The 22,157-nt window shown below is 40.4% G+C and overlaps 2 protein-coding genes across 2 annotated transcripts; both read right to left on the minus strand.

Moving 5' to 3' along the window:
- Positions 1-54: 54 nt before the first annotated feature.
- spag5 (sperm associated antigen 5) lies at positions 55-14,120 on the minus strand. Its single transcript, XM_061717826.1, has 25 exons — positions 14,005-14,120; positions 13,047-13,117; positions 12,835-12,963; positions 10,583-12,747; positions 10,281-10,473; positions 10,072-10,188; positions 9,851-9,943; positions 9,625-9,759; positions 9,298-9,417; positions 9,097-9,189; positions 8,756-8,890; positions 8,582-8,675; positions 8,350-8,497; positions 8,155-8,205; positions 7,763-7,937; positions 6,428-6,561; positions 4,803-4,971; positions 3,168-3,303; positions 2,566-2,809; positions 2,162-2,294; positions 1,991-2,071; positions 1,750-1,899; positions 1,566-1,640; positions 1,330-1,410; positions 55-1,246 (listed from the first exon to the last, which is right to left on the minus strand). Exons 2-25 carry the CDS (start codon positions 13,083-13,085, stop codon positions 1,175-1,177), a joined length of 4,962 nt encoding a protein of 1,653 aa, XP_061573810.1. The 5' UTR covers positions 13,086-13,117; positions 14,005-14,120; the 3' UTR covers positions 55-1,174.
- A 585-nt stretch (positions 14,121-14,705) lies between these two features.
- trmo (tRNA methyltransferase O) lies at positions 14,706-21,738 on the minus strand. The gene is made up of 6 exons (XM_061730613.1): positions 21,591-21,738; positions 21,379-21,515; positions 18,842-19,016; positions 16,625-16,782; positions 15,218-15,811; positions 14,706-15,096 (listed from the first exon to the last, which is right to left on the minus strand). Exons 1-6 carry the CDS (start codon positions 21,677-21,679, stop codon positions 14,861-14,863), a joined length of 1,389 nt encoding a protein of 462 aa, XP_061586597.1. The 5' UTR covers positions 21,680-21,738; the 3' UTR covers positions 14,706-14,860.
- Between the last annotated feature and the right edge of the window lie 419 nt (positions 21,739-22,157).

Below are 22,157 nucleotides of genomic sequence, written 5' to 3' on the forward strand. Positions count from 1 at the left end.
TGTATATTGTACCGGTAATAACGTATTGATATATCATTCATTATTCAAACATGAAAGGTTTATTGTAATAATGTGATAAGATATTGTACAAATGTAAAAAATATATATCGTTTGAACATAAACATTTCACATTATGAAATGATTTGGCTTTAACCGTCTTTTAAAGATGGTGGCAGTTCTATGCTTCCGTACAAAATTATGAAAACTTCCTAGAAAAGGCGACAAACTAAAAGAGGAGCGTTTTTTCATCCAGAACGTCTTCTGCCCCTGGACCAACAGGCTGCAGCACCTCATTCCTCCAAAACAGTGATTCTCAACTGGTGGTTCGGGACCCAAAAGTGGTTCACGGGGCTGCGCCTCAGGTGACGCTAAAGCTACATATTCTTAAGTCTTGTTGGAGCTACTTCTCAGTTGTTGCACTTTAATACATTTTTCAGGAAAACACCAACTGTTTAGATTATGTCAGCTTTATGAACTTGATTGAGTTACTGGATAGTTTTACTGCTTATTTATTCGCTGAATTTTGCAGGAAAACATGTTGCTGCCTGTGAATCCTTACACATTAGTGCGCACACAATTATCCTAACAGACAAAGCAAATAACATGTTTAAGTTTGTTTGTTTGTTGTTCTTTTGTTAATTTGCTGTAAAATTATTTACAAATACACTCAACTTTGGCCACAACTTTCTTCCTTTATTATTTCCAAGTTTATATTCACATATTTTAAAAACACACAACCACAAAACTGCCTAAATGCTGTTAATGCTGGGCAGGTTTCAGGTCCCAAAGTCAGATCAGTTGAACTCCACTGCTCTAAAATACAGTACTTCTACCATTTGGTGTTTTGAGGACATGTGAGGACACTGAAGGTATTATTTCATTCATATTATCCATTCTGTGACGCTTTTAGTCCTGCAGATGAGGGTCATTGTCTTGCTAGTAGATAACACTCCACATCAGGTTAGAAATGTTTCATTTTGGGAGTAAGTAGTCACTTAGAGCAGCTTAGTACAGATTTGCATGTGTATTACTATCTGGTAAGAGGATTAATGATGAACAAAAGCCAGATAAGACATAAAAATATTTTAATAAACTATTGAAACACAAAAATAATAGTCAGAACAACTTCAAACGTAACTGACATAAATAAACCAAACAGGTGACAATAAACATGTCAGCCAATGAATTCAGCCAGATGTTTGAGCTGGTCACAGTTCCTCACAATATCTGGCAAAGACAGCAGAGTCTGGAGAGACACAAATGAAAACATCTGTTACTTCAGTTATCCAAAGACAAAAGAAAAAAAGCAATTTGAAAAGCTTTTCTCACCTCCCGGACTCTATTGATCATGCTGTTTAATATCTGGAGCTCATTCTCACTTTTCTGGTGGTTGGTCTCATAGATCATTTGCTGTGAGAAAACATACAACTATGTGAACATCTACTTGATGCAGTCATGACACACTTGCACATAAACAGTCAAGACGTTTAATGATTTAAAAAAAAAAAAAAAACAATAAAGACAGCCACTAGCGTGTGGTCCGGCCCTAATGCATCAATACTCACATGTCTCTTTGCTCGTTCAAGGAGTTTCCCTCTTGCTTGTTCCACTTCATGCAGACTTGTCCTCAGCCTCTCCACCTGTAGATTAAATCAGAGATGTCACCGAAAATAATCATTAAAAAGAGTGCCATATTTTTTCCAATAATAACTAATAATTTAACATTACATGCCGATAACGGCCACAGACCTCTTTCAGTAGCTGGATCTTCTCTTCCATGTGATGTGCCGGGTTAGCTGACTGGCCACCAGCTTTCCTCAACTCCTCCTGCAGTAGCCGAGACTCATTTTGTGCCCGCTGCAGAGCTCGACGAAGCTCAGTCACTTCCTTTCGCATTTCCTGGGGTTTTTAAAATATATATATACTGTATATATTTGGACAATGGGTTCTGTGCATTTTTGAAAGAGTTGTTGGTATTTTGCTGCCTTACATTGCCGTCGGTCTTGTACATTTTTACAATGTCATGAAACTCTTGGACTTCTGACATCAACTTTGACAAAGTTTTCTCATCCTGTGAAAAGAAGAAACATTTATAAAACTTGTTAGTCTTCTGTACCAAATCATACAGATAAAGTCTGCAGGTCCAGTAACATCCCCTCACCTCTGCTTTCTGCTGCAGAGCCTGATTTCCTCGCTCAAGAAGGTTGTTATGACGACTGAGTTGGCGCTGGAGTTCAGACACTTCACTTTGATGCCTGTTACTTGCATCCTGTTGCTCCATCTGGAGGCTACAGCTTGAATAACACAGTTACAGGGAAAATATTTATGTCTTTCACAGTTTAAAAAAAAAAAGGAAAGTTTTAATCATTCTGCAAAAAATTTAATCCACCTATACAAGTAAACTTAAAAAGTGAATGTAGATCAGTCAGAGTCTGGGTTCCTAATTTATTTTATATTTGATTTTCTAGTATTATTTACTTTTTTTTTTTTTTTTTTCAAAAACCTCATAAGTAACTCGATTCAAAGAGTTGATCTGCCTCCCAGCACCAGGCATCCGGCTCTTACATGGTGTTTTGTAGTTCTTGCAGCTGAGCGTCTTTGCGCCGCTGCACCAGCTTCAGCATGCGGGCGAGCTCCTTGACGGTGCAGCCCAGACCAGAGAGCAGCTCGGCCACGCCGCTTTGCTCCTCTACCTCTTCGGAATCGGCTGCGTCCAGATTCTGTTTGGGGACGATGGCCGCGATGCGAGTGAAGGCACTCGTCTTACTGGAAAAAGGTTTGCTCTGTGGCTCAGGAATGTCTGCGGGAACTGAAGACGCAGTAAACAGCAACTTAAACTTGCAGCTGTACAAACCCCATTTGATAAATGTCACAGACAATGAGGTGAGCACAACAAACTGATCAACATGAAGCGATTCTGACCTGCTAAACAACATAATTACGCAGCGCCACAGTGGAAACTGATTTTTCGTGTCAAGACTGCAGCTCAAATCTATTTGAAAAGGGCATCATGACGCAATGGTTCGGTAAAAAACCCACAACTGTTCAGACTTTAAGGGTTTAACAAGCATCACTTTTTCAGTGAAAGTTAACTATTGTGCTTTTTAAAAACTTTATTACAAGGTTGATCCTCATGTGTTGAGAGCAGAATTGTAGAGTTCAAGTACCTGAACCAGCAGGTGTATGGGGTTTGAAATCTTCCTCCTTGTCAGCAGTCAAAGTCATGCTGTCGGCAAAAGAGGGGGGGTGACAGTCCACGCTGTTGATCTGTTCAGGCTCTTGATCCTTCTGTGCATCTTGTGTCTGAAAAATATGACATGCAAGCCCAGGTAGATCTACAAATTAAATTACAGTAAAATACCAGTATCAATACCAGTGTCTTTCCGATGCCTGGGCTTTGGGTATCATCCAATACAGGGAATAGTTCCAATACTAGAGTTCCATTTTACATTTCTTTTGTTTTAATTAATAAAACACTGTAGTGAAATGTAACATTTTCAACGACCAACCGGCGCAGATCATCTAGGACAACAGTGTCGGACATCAGTAACATGGGCACATGTCAAAGGACCGATTGCTCTGCAAATGCCAGACTATTTAAATGTTTATACTTTTTTTTTAATATATATAATTTTACAGAATTGCCTCTGCATTTAACAATTAACACTAGATTAACACTTAACATACAAATCTGCCTTTAGGCCACGGAAAACATTTTTTTAAAACGATAAAAAAAATTACTGGTGTTTTTCTTACTTTCTTCTCTTAAATTTCCTTCCCTCTTTACAAGTTTTACTTTTCTTGGGCATTTAAATTTCAAATCCACGACTTAATCTGAGATACACCCGTCAGGTGAGTAGGTCAATACGACATCAGTAACAAAAATCAAGATGTACACTGGGACATGCGAGCTGGATTTGGCCTGCTTGATACGTCTAGAACAATGAATCACACAGTTGTGTCCAACATGGCTCTAGATTTAGTCTCTTAACTGCAACCTTGCATAATGAGTATGTCGCAGTTTTCCAGCCCAAAATAGGATTGAACAACTTCCTGGATTTTTACTGCAACAAAGAAGTGTTAGAATGCTGTTTAAAAAAACAACATGGTATCAGATGGTACATAGATGAAAATCCTCACCAGTACCGATACCCTTATCAGCATCTGAGTATTTTCAATAATAGCATCTAGGAATAAAAGATGTGCTTTTAAAGCAAATGGACACAGACATCAGAAAACGTGGCTGCATGTTCACACACAACCCAGACAGAAGAAGACTCTGTATACAAGCAAAGTCCTCATTCTCCAATTATCATAAATGACAAATAGAGGACACAAGAGTTAGAAAATGATATAAAAAGTATACTGTGCAAATCAGTGTTGATTGCTCATCCGCATTTCCACATGCAGCTGCTCCATCAAATGTCTTGAAGCTTTGTAATTCACATTTAAGTCATCTGATTTACAGTCAAAATAGTATTACAGGGTGCCAATAGAATACAGCCTGCTTGGACTCAATGAGTAAAATTTAAACTTTTGAAGAAAAAAAAAAACAGCCAAGAGACGAGGTTTGTAACAACCAGCTGAACAGACGGCTTGATGTTCCAGGTGCTACTGGGATCAAGGTAACAACAAAAAGACATGTCAGCACAGTGCTTGCATGAAAGCTCTAATGGTTTGATAAAGATCAGACAGACAAGTCAGAGATTAAATCTGGTCAGAAGTCCTGCAGCATGTTGTGTAGCTTGTTTTGTGCACAACAAAGACTGTGTCGAGTTGTACTACTATATTTTTTACGTTACCTGGTCATTGAGAGCTGCTTGCAGCTCGTCGGTCAGTCCCCGCAGCGTGTAATGCAACAAAGTGATTTCAGTGACTGACAGAGACATTTTCTCTTCGAGCCCTAGCAGAGTAGCCTCAGATGTAGATCTTCTGCTTTCAAGCTCTTCACGCAAATTATTGTTCTCCATCCTGTAGTACACACACAGACAGACAGATGTCAGACATGAAGAAAAAGGTAAGAAACAGTTACACTTTACCAGAGGACCCAATCTTCCCAAACATCGTCTCCATAAAAAGCAGCGATGCAACAAACTAATGTCAAACCAAACTTTGCACATTCTGATAAAACAGTGGATAGAAGAGTGTTTTCATATTTAAAATATTGTTTGTAGTTAGTTTTGATTTGGCTAGGACACTGACTGCGTTTACATGTAGTCAATAACCCTTTTAAAACCGGAATATTAGCAATAACCCAGTTTTTCACAGCCATGTAACACCAATAACCCCTTTGAATAAGCAGAATTTGCTCATATTCCGGTTCTTAAAAACCCGAATATGACCCCTGGGTTACTCCTTTTCTAACCCGAATATTTGGTCATGTAAACGCCTAACGGGATATCCCAATCAAAAGGAACGTGAATTTGTTTTCTGTGCATGTTCTTTTTGCAAGGAATCTTGGTCTTTTGAGCCCAGGACGTACTTCTAAACATGGCGAAACGCAAGACCACACTTTTGGAGTGAGGAGGAGACTAATCACTTCATAAATGTAATGAAAGATATTGTAACGATTCACAGACCAGGTGGAGACGGCTCGTCGCTTCCACTTGCCAGTTTATTGCCAGGAAGGTATTGAACAGGGTTACAGCCAAAAACAAAGAGCACAAGCAGACCAGAACTCGCACTTCCCGGGCTAATACCACAACAACTTCAATTAGGACCCCTGAAGAAGAAACTAGGGGCTCAGCCCCCCCTCCCCCTCCGCCCACCACCGGCTCCCTTCATGACATCACGTGCATTACGGTGACAGGCAGAGAGACGACAGAATTCAGGCTGATCTCCCCCACTCTATAACTCTCCCATATCAGAGTCGCTACAATATGAACATTTCGGCATTTGTAGACGGTAGAAAGTACCGGGATAGTGAGATTTACAAAAAGGTGAGCGAAAAGTTGCGCGAAGCACGATTTGTACAAACGCCAGACCAGATCAAGCCTCGCTGGAAGACGCTGAAAAAGGCGAACTACAGGGCCGAGAAACAAAACGACTTCTACTGGGCTGTTGATTATCCGCCGTGCTGCTGCTGTTGTTGTTGTGAATTTGGATACAGGAAGAAGAAGCGGAAAACACAGGAGTTGCGTCATGATGTTCTCTGCGTGTCGCTGGTTTGATCCAGATATCCCAAATGATGAATTACCATGTAAACAGGGATAACCCTGTTTGCTCATGCATGTAAACGGAATATTCTAATGTTTCAGTAACCGGAATATTAGCAATAACCCAAATCTTGACTGCATGTAAACGTAGACAATAAGAAAAAGAGACTGTAAGAGAAAAAAAAAATTGAAGTATCCTGCTAAATAAGCTGTGTGTGAATAAGACTTCAGACATAAAGATGAGATAAAAAGATGATGAGTTGTTGACTCACTCAAGTTTACAAACTTCTCCTTTAAGATCCTCACACTCGATGTTCCTCTCCCGAAGCGCCTGCAGGTTTGTCCTCAGCATGCGCTCACTCTCGCTCAGCTGCTCCCTCACCAAGTCGTTCTCCATCTGCAGGAACTGAAAAACACAAGCAGCAGGTCAGAAACACCACTCAAGTCAGAGCTAACCCACACCTTTCTACACTACTTTGTCTGCATTTTGGAATAAACAGAAAACTCACAGAAAATACTTGATTTTGTTTTCATTAACCGGAGGGGAAAAAAAAAAAAAAAAGATAGACTGTGAAGTAAGAGTTCAAGAAAAAAATATTCACTAAATTAAACTGTTTATTTAGAGGCCAAATGAACTCACTAGCAACTAATATCAATTATTTTCTTTAAAATAAAGTAGTATTTTGCCCTTTCTAAATGCAAGATTGTCTGTTCAAGATCATAACATTACAAACAAATAAAAATTATCCCATTCATTTGTTTGGGAAAATGCATCCAAACATTTGACTGGTAGTGTATATATATTCACATCTTTAGCCAGTCGCTTGACATTTCTAGCCTGATCAATTTGCCGATTCCTGCCGTCAACTTGCTGTTAAACTAGTTTTCTGAAAAACGCTGGGCCACACTTTACACAGTCCATGAAATACATACAAACTACAGCTACATCTAAATGTTTCATAAGATATATGAAAATGTTATATAGGGGATGGGAAGCTGGCAAGTTGTACTGGTGCTTCTGGTTCTAAAACTTAAATCACTCTGCTGCAATAAATGCCATTAAAACATGACATAATGCAGCATTATCGTTGCAAGTCAATATATCCAAGACACCTATGATCAGGGGTGCACACAAGCCGGTACTCGAGGGCCAGTCTACTGCACGTTTTAGACGTTTCCCTGCCTCAACACAACCCTGATAGACAAGGCTGTGTCACCAACAGAGTTGTGTAAACCTTGATGACATGTTGATGACGACCAGTGATTAGAATCAGGTGTGTTGAAGACGGGGAAACATCTAAAACATGCAGTAGACTAGCCCTCGAGTACCAGCTTGTGTGCACCCCTGCCTATGATTGATTTTTCAGTTATGCATGCCACTCATACAGCAGATCCTGTTATAAACACAAAAACAAAACAAAATCTGTTTTGTCAAAATACCTGTTCTGCATTAAGACAAAGTTAGGAATATTAAGCCAGCTGAAAATGTATGAGCACATGAAGTCATGTAAAGAAATGCAGAGTTGCAGAAACATTCCAAGCAAAGAATCTAAAAGCTACTGTGAGATTGACCGATTTTCTCAAAGAAAGAAAGAAAAATAAAGTACCTCGTTCATTTCCTTCACGCTGCTGAGCTGTGCACAAACATCCTGGAGCTGCTGGATCTGCAGACTCTGGGACTGCGAGAGCGTCTGCAACTGACTGCGCTGCTCGTTGCTGTGAGCCAGAGCCCGACTGAGCGCACGACCCTGATGCTCCGACTGACCCAGAGATGCTTCCAACCTGGAGACGGTCCAAACCAGAAAATCACATACAGGTGCAGTCGGCGGCCTGTTCACTGCAGCACTTGTAGGAATGCTGCCAGAAACTTGATGCAACAAGACAAAGCTGCCTGCTGTGTCATTTATTACAAGGACACTTTTAAATGAATAAATGTTTAAAAATTTAAAAAAGCCTTTTATTTGGAAATAAATATGACTGTAAAATTGTTTGCACTTACAGATTGGCTTTCTCATTGGCTTGCTTTGCATCTTTCCACGACTGCTGCGACCTGGGGAAAAACAAAAAAAGCAATCAAAACAAAAGCAAATTGCAGTGTTTTTTTGTTTTTTGTTTCCATGCGCAAATTGTTTCCTTATTTAATCAAGAGGTAAATTTGTTCCACCAACAAAACTTGGTGCTGTGGTAAACTTACTTTGTGGTCTCAGCGGAAAGCGCCTGCTCCAAGAACGTGTAGGATGCCAAAGAGGAGGAAACGGTGGCCGACAACTCCGTCACCTTCCTCTCCAGCTGACCCGTCTCCTCTTCTTTTTCTGTTAGCTTCTGTCGCAAAACACCCATCTCTGAAATAAAAGGAAATAAGTGATAATATGTAAGCAGATGAGCAGGAAAATTAAAAAACAACTGGAAAGAGCGGGAGTTTTTACCTGATGTCAGAATGGTCACCTGCAGATTTAAATCACTAATCTGTTGTCTGGCATCTTGGAGATTAAAATTTGCTTCATTCAGTTCCTCTTCAATCTATTGAAATCATATCAATTCATTAGGCAAGCAAAGAAGAGGCCCCGGCATCACATGTCCAAAGGAGAGAATCGTCTGACCTGTTCTCGCTCTTCAATAGCTTGATCTCTTGCAGAAATGTGCTCATCCCTGTCTCTCAGAGCAGCAGCCGCCTTCTCATTCAGCTTCAGGAGTATGGGAGCAGCTTTCTGCACCAAGATCCTGATTGTGCAGAGCTACCGAAAACAAAATGAGCACGCAAAAAGAGCAGATTGAGCATTATTACATTTACAAAAGAGGTCTGAAGGCTGTCTCTACTCAGTATAACAGCATGAAGGATTTGCTGCACTACTGTGAAAATAAAAACACCATAAACATCGACAAACAGTGGTATAATACATGCCTACAATGAGTATTTAGTTATTAGTTAAACTGAACATACTTCATTTGCCAAACTGGAGTGCTCATCCATAGTTTGAGATAAAACATCTGAGGCTAAGTTCAGTGTTTCAGTGCATTCCTTGTTTAATGCAACCTGTAGTAGCAGAAAAAGAAAAAAACAGATATTAAGATTAATAAACAACCACGTAAGCAGAGCATGTACAGTACCACAGATATTTTCTATTTGACCTGCTTTTTGTACCTGCTCTGGATGAGTTTGCGTAAGAGCAGCCAAGAGTTCCTGCTGAGATCCCACACTTTCCTCAAGTGCTGAAATGTTTGTGGCACAGTGGCTCCTCAACTGTTCAGCCGCACTGAAAGCCTGAAAGCATACAAACCAGAACCACGGATAACATGTGCCTGGACTGAAAAAGCTACCGAAATATAACATGCATCAGGCAAATAACTTGGAAGACGTTCGTTTCCATGATAACCGCAGCTTGAACAGAGAAAAAACAACAAAAAAAAACACCCAGTTCCCTGGAGATAAACTGAATCAAACCCACACGAGAATTAAATAAGTCCTCACCGCCTCCTTAGCTGTGAAGGCCTCCTCCATCTGAGTCTTCATGACATTTCTTTGGTGAAGAGCATCCTTTACCTTCTGCATCATTCTCATCTGAGTCTCCTTCGACTTCTCAAACAGGGACTTTGTGTGCTCATACTAAACCACACAAAAGAAAACACATCAACTAAAAACACACGTGCGTGCATAAAATGCCTGCTGTCGTCATGCAAGAAAGATGCTCACATACGTGTGAAACGAGCTCTTCGTGGTCCTCTTTGACAATTTCACCCAATTCTTTCATGTTACAGAGCGCAGCATCTGTGTCACTAGTCAAAGAACCCTGTTGGGGATAAATACACGTTTAAAATGAAATTGCTGAACAAAACCATGCATCTTAATATTTTTCTCTCATGTACAACGTAACTCAGAGTTTAAACAACATGAGTTGGGCAGCTATTTGCATCTCACCATAAGAATCCTCATGTCTTCCATACGCTGCTTCAGATCCTGCAGAGAACTTTCATCAAGCTCCAACACGTCGATCCTACTAAGAGCTTCCATATACAGGTGTCTGTACATTGAGCTCTATGTAAGATACAAAAAAAAGGAACTACTTAAAAGAAAGTTAAAAACATATAACTTAATCTTTCACTTTAGGGGATGTGTGCTTTTCTTACCTGACTGAGTTCAGTGTGGTCCGTCTGCACGAGTTTCTCTCTGAGGTCTGAAGGAGCCGGGCCTGCAGACAGACAGGCCTGCGTCCTGGCTGCAGCCAACTGCTGCACCAGCGCTTCCACCATGATCATGCTCGACAGAAATCTCTGTTCCAGCTCTTCCCTGGGTAGGCCTTCCAAGCTGCCAGCCGGTAAACTGCAACCACATTTAAAGAAAGAAGAGTGAGAGGCAGCAAAACCCTGATCCTCACATTAGTTTTTGAATAAAACACTAATTCAGAGAGAGAGTGAGAGAGAGAACTCACTTCCAAAGTAGGGGGTCAGTCACAGTGCAGGAGTCTACTGTAGAGAACTCCCTCTTTCTCTCAAAGACACCAGAAGTGTTGAGGCTGTGGTTCACCAGTTTTACAGGACTGGTGCCCACACAGACACTGCAGGATTCTGCGGGAATAGGTCTCTGTGGCAAACCTACGGTGGCAGCAGAAGCAGGGAGAAAACCAGGTCCCATCTTTCCTGATGCCAAGATGAGGAACTCTGCCATCTGCCGGAGTTGTTGTTGAAGCTGACCTTCGGGGATTAACGGCATATCCCGTAGCGGCTTTTCAACTTCAGACTGCGATACCGCACAGTTTTTCTTTCCTGAAACTTCTTCCTGCTCTGCGACTGTATCCGGCTGGGGTTTGCAGCCTAAAGCTGTGGAGTTGAAAAGAGGACGAGGCATGGGGCTTTCCAAGTTTGCGGCCCACAACCCAGCAGGAGCAACCAGGCTTTTCTCACCCTCAAGAGCAGAATCATCTGCTAAATAATTGTCTTGAGCCAAATCCCTATAAGCCTTGGAGAAAGCCTGAGATGCTCTCCTGACAATAGGACTGAAGATCTTCAAATCCAAAGCTGACAGGACTTTCAAAACATCTGGGGGGTTCTCCACAGGAGGTTTTTCTGCAGAATTGCAGACAGCTGGAATATTAGAAGAGGAGCCAAGGGCACTGTCGTTTACCTCACTGGATTCAGGGCGTTCCCCGGGGGAATATACCTGCGATACCATATCCTGCTGAACTTCACGAGATGATGAATCTGCAAGGCAGCTGCCAGTATGGGCCACTGAAGGCAATACACAGTCCTCAGGAAACATTGTATTCAGTAACGTTTTTTGCACTTGGCCATCAACAGTTTCACATTCCAAAGCTTTAGAATAGGTTTTAGTCAATGAAGATTCACTAATAAGTTGGTGATTGTCAACAAGCTCAGCATTGTTCGAGTTGTTCTGGTGTTGGTCATTGTCATCTTGATTCAGATCTAATGTCGGTACACTTTTGTCTAGAGGTTGACAGGTCACATCCTGGTCCTTAAGTTGAAAGGAGGCCTTCTCTGACACCCGTGTATCATCCAACTTCTCAAGCTCACCTCCAGCTGTCATGAAAGAGCAGATTTTAACATGCTCCTCTGTACTTTCCTGACAATCAGGTACCATCAAGTCTCCCTGTTTTACTCCAACGGCTTCAGTACTGCAAGTTACCGCTTCTGGAGCACTGGATACGCTCCAGCATGGAAGAGAGGGGTTGTCTTCATTGTTATAGTATGGATGGTCAAAATGATCATTGCCACTTTGCAAATCTTCAGCTAAAATGCTTGGATCAATACTGTGATTGCACTCGCTGCTGAAAACAGTGTGATTAACAGGTAGAGACACAGTCTCATCTGCACATTTGGTATCCTCAGAAATCTCAATTTCACCCCCAGTGCAGTTAAATGACTTAAAGGTTAAGTCAGTCAGCCCTTTGGCAGGCTTTTCAGAAACATCTCTGGTTTCAGAAAAGCTGGTGGTGACAGGATTGATGCCATTTTCATTTATACAGTATGGATGATCAGCAGATTCCACTTGACTGAGGTCATCAATGGAGAAACTAATTAAATTTGTACATATGTCCTGTAACGGATTAGTAAGCTCAGCCATTGGAAGGGGAATCGTCTCATCTTTTAGTCTGGTGGCATCTGAAACTTCAATGTCTCCTCCATCACAAAGGAACGACTTCCCAGTGACAGGTTCCTCTCCACAGTAGTCATTGTCAAAAGTGCTTAAGTTCTGCTTGGGTTGTTTATCATCCACGTTACAAAAGGAGAGTGTAGTGTTGGCAATTTCACATAAACTAGGCTGTTTCACGTTAGGATCGTAATAAGGGTGTTCTAAGTGATCACTGCCCGCCTGCTCTGTCACATAGTCAGAGATGAGTGTTTCCTCCGTTGCACTGTTACATGTTGCTGTGTCTTTGTGCAAAATGATGCTCCCCTCCGCACACGCTAAAGATCCGGGAATCTCAACCTCACCGCCAGCACAAATAAAGGATTTAAACGTTATATCTCCAATTCCACAGGCCTCCTGGTTGGTATAAAGAGGGGAAGGACTGGTTTGTGTTAGTTTGTTTGGAGCAGAATAGATGTGGGGGCCCTGGTCACAGGAAGGACTGCCAGTCTGCAAATAAAAATGAATATAGAATGAGAACATGCCACAAATACACTGAAAATAAACACCCAATGTTTCCATGGGTTTAAAACCCACCATTTTCATTTTGACAGCATCAGAGCTGAACTGTGATTTTGACTTGAGTATCAATGATGGAGTTGACAACTGCCCAATATCATTTTCCAGGCTTCTCAGGGGTGTACGGACTCCACATCTGCTGGAGGGCTAAGGACGACAGAAACGGCATTGTTGTTTACATTTCTCATGGAAAACTTCACATCATGCATGAACGTGTACCGACGTCTTACCAGGCTGTCTTCACCGTAACCTGAATTCCTGGAAGACATTTCTCTGAAATTCTCAGACGCTTCCTAAACACCTGCAAAAGAAGATGACATCCATTTCTTTTCTTTTTTTAACCACCATTAATATTACAGTGCTCTGAAACCACAGCTGGATGATAGGTTTTTTTTTTTTTGTCTGTCTGGAAACAATGGTTAGATGCACAAATAAATGTTTAATCAGGTCGAACTTGATTTACCATTACTCCCGTTTTAAACTACAAGTTATTTTTAAATGTAGTTTCACTTGAAAATATGGAGGAATACAATCTCAGCTCTCTTGATACAAAAAAAGATGACCGACAGATAGACAAATAGACTGGATATCCTTCATATTAGTAAAAACACTTAGTACACATTTCTCTTTATGCCCTGTCTAGTCTTCCTTGGCTGAGCAGTAGATGGAGGAATAGACAGATGAAGTTTGCACTTAAAAAGACAAATTGAAAGCATCTTTATAAATCAACTAGAGCCAACTGCCCAGCAAATTTATTTTTTAAATATTGACGATGTGGATTTTATTTTCCTGTACCGATTCAAGGATGTTGCAAGAATAAGGACAACATTGGTTTGTTCAAGTGTACCTAAAAAAACGGACCTGATTTTCAGTCCAATATTTAGAGACAATCTTGACAACGTCAACAAGTTCCTGAGCAAGTTTCCTTCTTGAGATTAGAGATACAGTAAGGCATGAATTGTATTATATACATTTACACTTGAAATGACTTTAGTAACTCTAACTGTCTACATCACTTGTCTCTTAGAATAGCAACAGAGAGTTAATAAACTAGGAAAACACGTCCTGCCACAGTCGTTGTCTGCGGACGGTTACGTTAGCTCAGATTGATTTATGCACACCTCACAAAGACAATAAAATACATTTATTTTCAGAGGTACGGAGGTTAAATTGTGTCAGAAAAATTACCTTATAAACTTTCCTCCCCAATTTCGCCGTTAGGATGAAAATGTTGGGAGTAAACCAGCGTTTGTTTCCATCAACCGCGTTTGATTCAAAAAGCAAAACATGCAGCGTTTCTATTGGTTCGTCCCTCTTCTTCTGTGGTAAAGTGACGCCTTATAAGTTGGGCAAACCCAACTATTTATGCACTCGCGCCCCCCACTGGGGTCAAGTGTCACTACAACTGGGCGGTGATGTTTTTAACTGTCAAAACATTTTTTTTCAAGTTGCTAAAATTGATCAACTTTCCAAACTCGTCTACTCTGTAAAAAAAGGCTGGCCTTATCAAGCTTTTTTCAACGTGTATGATTACTGTTAACTCTTTGAGTACAAAGTAGCAAGACTTCTCTTAACTTCACCGGGTACCGTACTTTTGAAAAAATGTGGGGGGTCAAAAAAGAAAAAATAAATAAACAAAAATGTCTTACTCCACTAAATTGATGAGAGAATGTCAAAATGCTAAACAATCTTCATTCCACAGGAGCAAGAATGGTCCATTTAGACCTTCCTGATACACAATGAAAATGTATAACAATGGTAAAAATGTTCTTTTTATCATATGTATCACACAAAAAATATTATCCATTATGTTTCATTATCCATTAAAAGTTTTAGTCAACACGTACACAAGGTCAAAAAGAGAATAAAAACACAATTTGTTCTAAAACATTTATTTGATTAACATTACAAAGATACATGGGTTTCATCTTGTCAGATTCTAAAACAAGATTTCACAGAAATTAGACAAAAATATTAAGAGTGATCTATATCTGACAGGGTGTTTTTGTACCTCTGTTCAACTACAACGTCTCCACTAAAACTGTCACACTGAGGGAAAATGGCGTTCAACAGGTCGGACCTGAAGTACCTCAGCAAAACCTTGTCCAAACCAGCACGTGACGTCAGCTGTGTCAAGAGCAAAGAAGAAGAGTCTGTCCTTGCAGCGGGTCCTCCTGTACACTGATCTGGGGTCGGCTGACAGGACCCCCCTGATGGCAGCAGTCGCCTCGTCTGCACTCCGCAGAAACCTAAACCTGGGTCTGTCGCTGTCAGAGGGTCCTGGGTCAGAAACAGAGTTTTAGTTTGTCACTCACACTGTTATGTAACTATTTTCCAGTCTAACATAAAAACACACCCCTGCGGGGGAGGAACAGATCATCCTTTTTACAAACCGTCTTACCTGACTGGTCTGCAGGGAGGAATTCTGCCAATTGCCTCTCAGCGTGAGGGGTGAAGCGTACATCCAGATTGGCAACAGGAGGCTCTCTGATCCATCCAGCGATAGCTGTGTAAGCTTCCTCGCCATAGCGTGGGACATCCATGGTTGACGCTGATGGTTTTGTTCTTCCAGAGGCAGAAATTTGACTCTCTTTCTCACAACATGGCTGTAAAATGTTTTCTCGGTTGACAAAAGTCTCAATATCCTCAAGCACATCGCTGAGAACTTTGGGCAAAAACAACTGATCTCTGACTTTAGATGACTCTGTTAAAGAAACATCATGATCAGGACTGTCTTTCGTCCCTCCATCCTCCTCTTCATCTATTGTTTTATTATTAAACTCTAAATCTGTATCCAAGTCTTCTTCATGGTTTAAGATCCTCGTCTCCTTGTTCAGTGGTGCAGCTGCATCAGCCTGATCTGCGTTTGAGTCGTCCCGTTGTGTTTCCAGACTCTTCCTGGAGTCGGGGGAATCGTACTCTGGAATATATGGTTTGATGTCCAGGACCGGCGTCCCAGCAATCATGTCGATGTCTGACAGATGAAGTGTGTCACCTAGAAAATAAAGAAATCCACTCGAGGCTTTGAATCTCAGCATCTTACAGCAGATCAATAACACTGACAAGATAGTTAAAAGTGGACAACTGGAATACAGCAGGAAAAGTACAAAAAAAAAAAAAGAAACTCCTCATCTTACAATTCAATTTACACTGAATCCCTTTCAGATATTATACACATCACAGGAGGCGTGTGAGTAATAAAAAACTGTAACAACTGTAATCGCAAACTGGTCATCATGACCAGTCAAGGGCCAGTCGGTGGGTTTAGATATGCAGGTTTCTCACAGATCTAGACTGGAGTAGAATTATTGAACCTCCTCATCTTTATCTCCAGTCAGATTTCCATCATGCTGCATTTGCTGCATCTCAGAAGTGGGTTGTACACAGCTTTGGCATCCATTTCAAGAGGTGCATGCTGTGCAGAGGAATGTGACCCACCCCTTCACTTCAAAATGAACCTCATCCAGGATGTATTTATATCCTTAATCTTACAAGTTGTAATGGGGGGGGTTAATGGCTTTGATTTAATGTCTTGTACGTTTTGTCTTTAAATGCAGTTGCGTTCAAGTGTTTGTAAGAACCGTCCACATGAAGAGCCCCCTCTAGTGTTGAATCAGGGAAATCACAGTTTACGTTCATTGCTAAATAAAAAAAGCATCCAGTTAATCCAGTTTAGCAAAATATAATTACACAGACTAAATTGTTGTTTTTTTTCCAGGACTTGAAAACTGTTGGAAAAGTTTAAGATAACTTAAGAACCTAAGTCAAAATGCAAAACGTTACATGATGAACCTTTATTGGCACTCACCTTTAATTTTGTCCAGCTTGGCCAGCGTTAGGCCCAGGGCATTTGGCCTGTGTGGACTGCGCGTCGAGTACACGCCGACTCTCTGACCATTCAGTCTGGGAGGCTTCACTTTGGCTTTGTAGCTCAGGTGCCCATTTTTGTGAAAGAGAAAAATTATCCTGCAGAAAAAACAAAGGAAGATGATAAAGAAGTGGACAACTGGAATACAGCAGGAAAAGTATGAAAATTAAAAAAAGAAACTCCTCATCTTACAAGTGTCAAATGGCTTCAGATACTAATGTTACACATGTAAAAGTACATAAATACAAAAATAAAAAATCTGCATGAAAACTAAAAATGTTACTCTTGAAAGTTTAGGTTGAGTGTATCAGGAGTCGCTATTGTTTAATAAAAATCCAATCACTATTATTTGACCTGATTACAAACTTTCAGCATAATCATCTTTACTTACATGTGTAAAAAAAAAATTAAGAAACTTTACATTTCAAGTTCAAGTTGACTTTATTAATACCCGTAGGTAGTTTTGTTTTGCAGTAGTACAGGGCATCTCTCACACAATCTTTACAGTCATTAAAGGACACAGGACACAATGCTCACTGAGCAGGATAAAAGTAGATGTTGCCCACAAGGCAAAGAACAATAACTAGAGGTAAAAACCAAGGTACCAAAGTCAGATTCTTTAACACCAATGTCAAGGCAGTACTCCTATACAGAGTCTTTATTAACTTTATTAACAGCTTTATTAACAGCTGCCTAAGGAAGATCCTCCACATCCGATGGCCAGAAACCATCAGCAACACTGAACTCTGGGGGAGAACAAACCAGCTGCCTGCGGAAGAAGAAATTAAGAAACGCTGATGGCGCTGGATAGGCCATGCCCTGCGAAAGCCCACAAATTCCATCATAAGACAAGCCCTTAAATAGAACCCACAGGGAAAGCGGAAAAGGGGTCGCCCAAGAAACACCTGGCGCAGAGAACTGGAGGCGGACACCAACACCATGAAGATGAACTGGACCCAACTGGAAAAAACGGTTGTTGACGGCCTATGCCCCAGAAGGGGTAGTAGGCGTAAGTAAGTAAGTAAGTAAGTAAGTAAAAAACCAAGGTCAGGGTTTCTAATAAATAGAAATAAATAAGTTAAAAGCAGGATAAAGCTCAGCAATAAATGAAATGCGTTAAGATTTGTTTAAAAGAGAGACAGCAGCAGGGATGAAGCTGTTCCTGTAGCGTGTGGTCCTTTTTCTGGAGACTATGAATCTGCGTCCTGGGGGCAGTAGCTGGAACTCACATGGGAGGCCTCATTGGGGATGGAGCTGGCGAGCCGCTGCAACTGTTTAGCGTACAGCGACTCCAGGCCCAGCTGTGTTTCCCCAATCAGCCGACCTGACCATTTAATGATCTGGTTGAGTGAGCTCCTTTCTTTTAGGTGCCGGTTTCCGAACCATGATGCTAATGAAAAAGTTAAAACAGATTCAATAAAAGCATGATAAAAAAGTGTCATCATGGTCCTATCTATGTGGAAATGGGACAACTTCCTCAGACAGAACGGCCGCTGGTGTCCCTTCCTGCTCACAGCTTTGCAGTTCTCTTTAAATTTTAAGGTAGAGTCAATGATTGTCCCCAGATATTTATAGGACTGTACTTGTTTAATGACTTGTCCCTTAATCATAACAGGTTCAGGTGTTTTGGCATTCTTCCTGAAATCAATTGCCATGTCTTTGGTCTTTGTCAGATTGAGCTGTAAGTATGAGTCTTCACACCACTTGACAAAGTTGTCAACAACAGGGCCGTGGTCATTTTCATTTCCCTGCAGGGACTCACAGAGTCATCTGTCTACTTTAGAATGAGGCGGTTGTTAAAAGTGCTCTGACATATTAGTGTTTAAGATGAATAACAAGTGTGAGAGCATGCATCCTTGTGCTGAGCCTGTGGAGGAACACATTCTGTCAGATAAAAACCCATTAACTCTGACTCTCTGTGTCCTGTTTCCTAAGAAGTTTAAAATCAAGCCCACAAGATTTGTACTCAAGTTAAAATGTTCTAAAAGCCTCTGCGTTAAAATGTGCGGCCATGTTAGTATCACTATTATTATTAATTATTAGTAAGAGGACACTATAATAGATGCATAAGAGCACAATCATGACAGGGCTACATGTCAAACCAACAACCGTTTGAGATGATAAGATGATGATCAGCACAGGGACATATGACCTTACCAGACGTGGGAGTACTGCTCAAGGCCCACCAGGGCGTGATCGGGGTTGTTGAAGACGCTCTGCTGAACTCGAAGTTCTGCCCGTGAGGGGCCACAGATGGTGGGCTGTCTGGGAGTCCCGTTCTTCACGGCAAAACAGGAACTAATGAAACCAATCGGCACCGTCTGGACGTTTCCTTTAACGCAACACAATCAAAAGTATTATTTTGGGTTGTAACTTATTGCTCGGATGCAGCTTTCTGTTTGTGACATTAAAGACTTGTTTAATTTAACGATACAGACGCATTTAACCCGTCCTCAGTGCTTGATAGGTATCTTTAGGTGAACACACTTAGAAGTAGTAATGAAAGACTCCAAGCTTCACTCTTGCTTGCTGGGTGTGTGATGGTGATACCATACCTGTCAAGTCTTCCGTTTTGGCCGTCAAACTACCGTATTTTACCCCTCCTTCCCACCGTCCTCCCGTATCAGTATTTTCCCTGAAATTTCCCGTTTTATAATATAATAATTCAAACTACAAACTGAATTGCCACTAGCCTCGCGAGAACTGCCACCTGCTGTAGCCTGGGTGGCAGTTCTCGCGAGGTTAGTGGCGACAACAGGAGCAAACTCAGCACCAAATCCTAGAGATGGGTGGATGAAACCAGTGAAGACATTTCTGCCCAAAAAGCGAAGACTTTGTGTAAATATGTCTAAAAATGGGAATGCGAATTTACTTTCCTAAAGAGGAGCATGCCGGGGCTCAGTTAACCGTACTGAAAGATTTGTAACTGTGTTTTTAGTGTCTCTCACTCGTGAGCGAAGGACCATCAGCAGCAACAGCTGGAGGCACAGAAAATGTGAGTGTAAAAAAAAAAAGTAAATGTTTCATTTGAAGACAATCAATGTGTATATAAAGTCAAAATATTTAACATAAAAAATGTGCTTTATTTCACTTTTGTGTTTTCATTTAGGCTATATTATAGTAATTACACACATAGGAATGTCCAAAGCCTATCAGATTCTGAGCACATAATTGTAGTTTGTAAGTGGTTTACAGGTAGTTATTTTAGATTTCTCGTAAACTTGTCTTAAAATGTAAGATACTGGACCTCGGTTGGGCTGGTGGAAAATGTCCCTTATTTTTCATTTCATTTAATTTTTTATTTATTCCAATCATGGAAATATGCAAACAGAAAAAAACAAAAAACAAACAAGTAAAATAACAACAACACAATCATCAACTAAAGCATATTCCATAACCAGAAAGGAGCAGGAAGAAGAAAATCTTATTACCTGCCCCTCTCTCAAAACAAAATTGAACTATAATAACAGATGGTCTGCACAATTACAATTACTCAGTTAACATCACAAAGAAACAAAAACAAAAAAATCAAAGATAGATTGTCTGTCTCCATACGCATATATTATAAATCTTAACTATTTCATCGATACATTGCTATGTTTTTTTTTCAACTGAAATATGTTTATACAGCCCTTTAAATCATCATGTAATGAAACTTAATTCCAACAACAGAAACACTCATCTCTGCTTTAAAGTTGCTCGGGCAAGTAGATTGAACTGAAAGTAAACATGTATTGTAAATTTCCTGGTAATGCTTTACATTTAGCTGTGCACATGATTGTGAGTGTCTGTAACTTAACCAAATCATCGAGTTTCAGTAATCTTCATTCAATAAATAATCTGTTGGTGTGTTCTCTGTAATGCGTATTATAAATAACTCTAAGTGCTCTTTTCTGTAGTAAAAATAAAGGATTCATATTTGTTGGATATGTGTTGCCCCAGACTGCAACACAATAAAATACAGAGGTGTCAAGTAACGAAGTAAAAATACTTCGTTACCTTACTTAAGTAGAAATTTTGGTTATCTATACTTCACTGGAGTAATTATTTTTCAGACGACTTTTTACTTTTACTCCTTAAATTTTCACGCAATTATCTGTACTTTTTACTCCTTACATTTTAAAAAAACAGCCTTGTTACTTTATTTCATTTCGGCCTTTAAAAAAAAATTTGGTTGTGGCACAGATGTTCTTGTCCAGTTTTGTTCTTACATCCGTTGCCCTCAGATTCCTGCAACTAAACTTGGATGTACATTCCAATAAACATTAGGATAAATGATAACATGCCTCTGAAGTTTGACTTTTTGCACCATTACAATACTTATAGGCAACTAGTCATCATATCTCCTGCTCTTTGAAACACATGTTAATGCTCAATAGTACACATATATGGTAATTTAATATATTTGCATTATACTAAGATGCATTCATTTTCAATGGCTTTTGTCCTTAATGGCTTTTTCCCCCCTTACATTACTTTTACTTTTATACTTTAAGTAGTTTTTAAACCAGTACTTTTATACTTTTACTTGAGTAAAAAACTTGAGTTGATACTTCAACTTCTACAGGAGTGTTTTTAAACTCTAGTATCTATACTTCTACCTGAGTAATGAATGTGAATACACCTCTGGTTAAGGCAAAATGAATGAACTTTTAAATCCCAAACTTGACAGATACTGTATGGGTGATCCTCACCTTGCTCTAGTGCAGCCTGCAGTGATGGTGGAGGTGTTGCAGCTTTACCGGCTTCACACAAGCTGATCTTTGACACAGCAGCCTGGACGGAGGCCAGATGTTTGCGATGAGCTCTGGCACCGCTGTCCAGCATCTGTCTGTGTAAACATTCACATGTCACGGGTTATTTACAGCTCTCTATGTGAATTTCGTCACTGGCGATAAGCGTATACCTCAGATTCTTGATTTCTTTTCGCATCACAGAAACCTGCTGGTTGAGTTTGTCGATCTGCGCGTTGCAGCAGTTACACAGCGGGCTCATCTTTCAGTTTTAAGGAACGGGATTTAACTGGGAGCTGATTTCGGGTTTGACAGAGAGAAACACAACAGACGGAGGAGGAAATGTGGGAGTCTCCCAACGCGGAAGCACGTGTTGGGTTTTATTGTTGGCCAACCAGGAGTGTTTCATGTGACTACCAAACGCTCTAAAGATAATCCGGGCAGTGAAAGTCTTCTCTCAGTTGGACTTTTATAGTATATAGCAGTTTTTAATAGCTGTTCTACTACTTGTACGCAATTTTATGTGTAAAATGTGTAAAATGCACAAATTAAATGATGAATTGTCACAAGAATCGCATTCATCTGCATGCTTTAAACAGCAGGGGGCAGCAGAGAGAAAACTCCCTGAAAGGAAAAGGAAAGTGCTATATTATCTATCTATCTATCTATCTATCTATCTATCTATCTATCTATCTATCTATCTATCTATCTATCTATCTATCTATCTATCTATCTATCTA

The sequence above is a fragment of the Cololabis saira genome, chromosome 1 (genome assembly GCF_033807715.1).
Source record: "Cololabis saira isolate AMF1-May2022 chromosome 1, fColSai1.1, whole genome shotgun sequence".
Taxonomy (NCBI): Eukaryota; Metazoa; Chordata; class Actinopteri; order Beloniformes; family Belonidae; genus Cololabis; species Cololabis saira.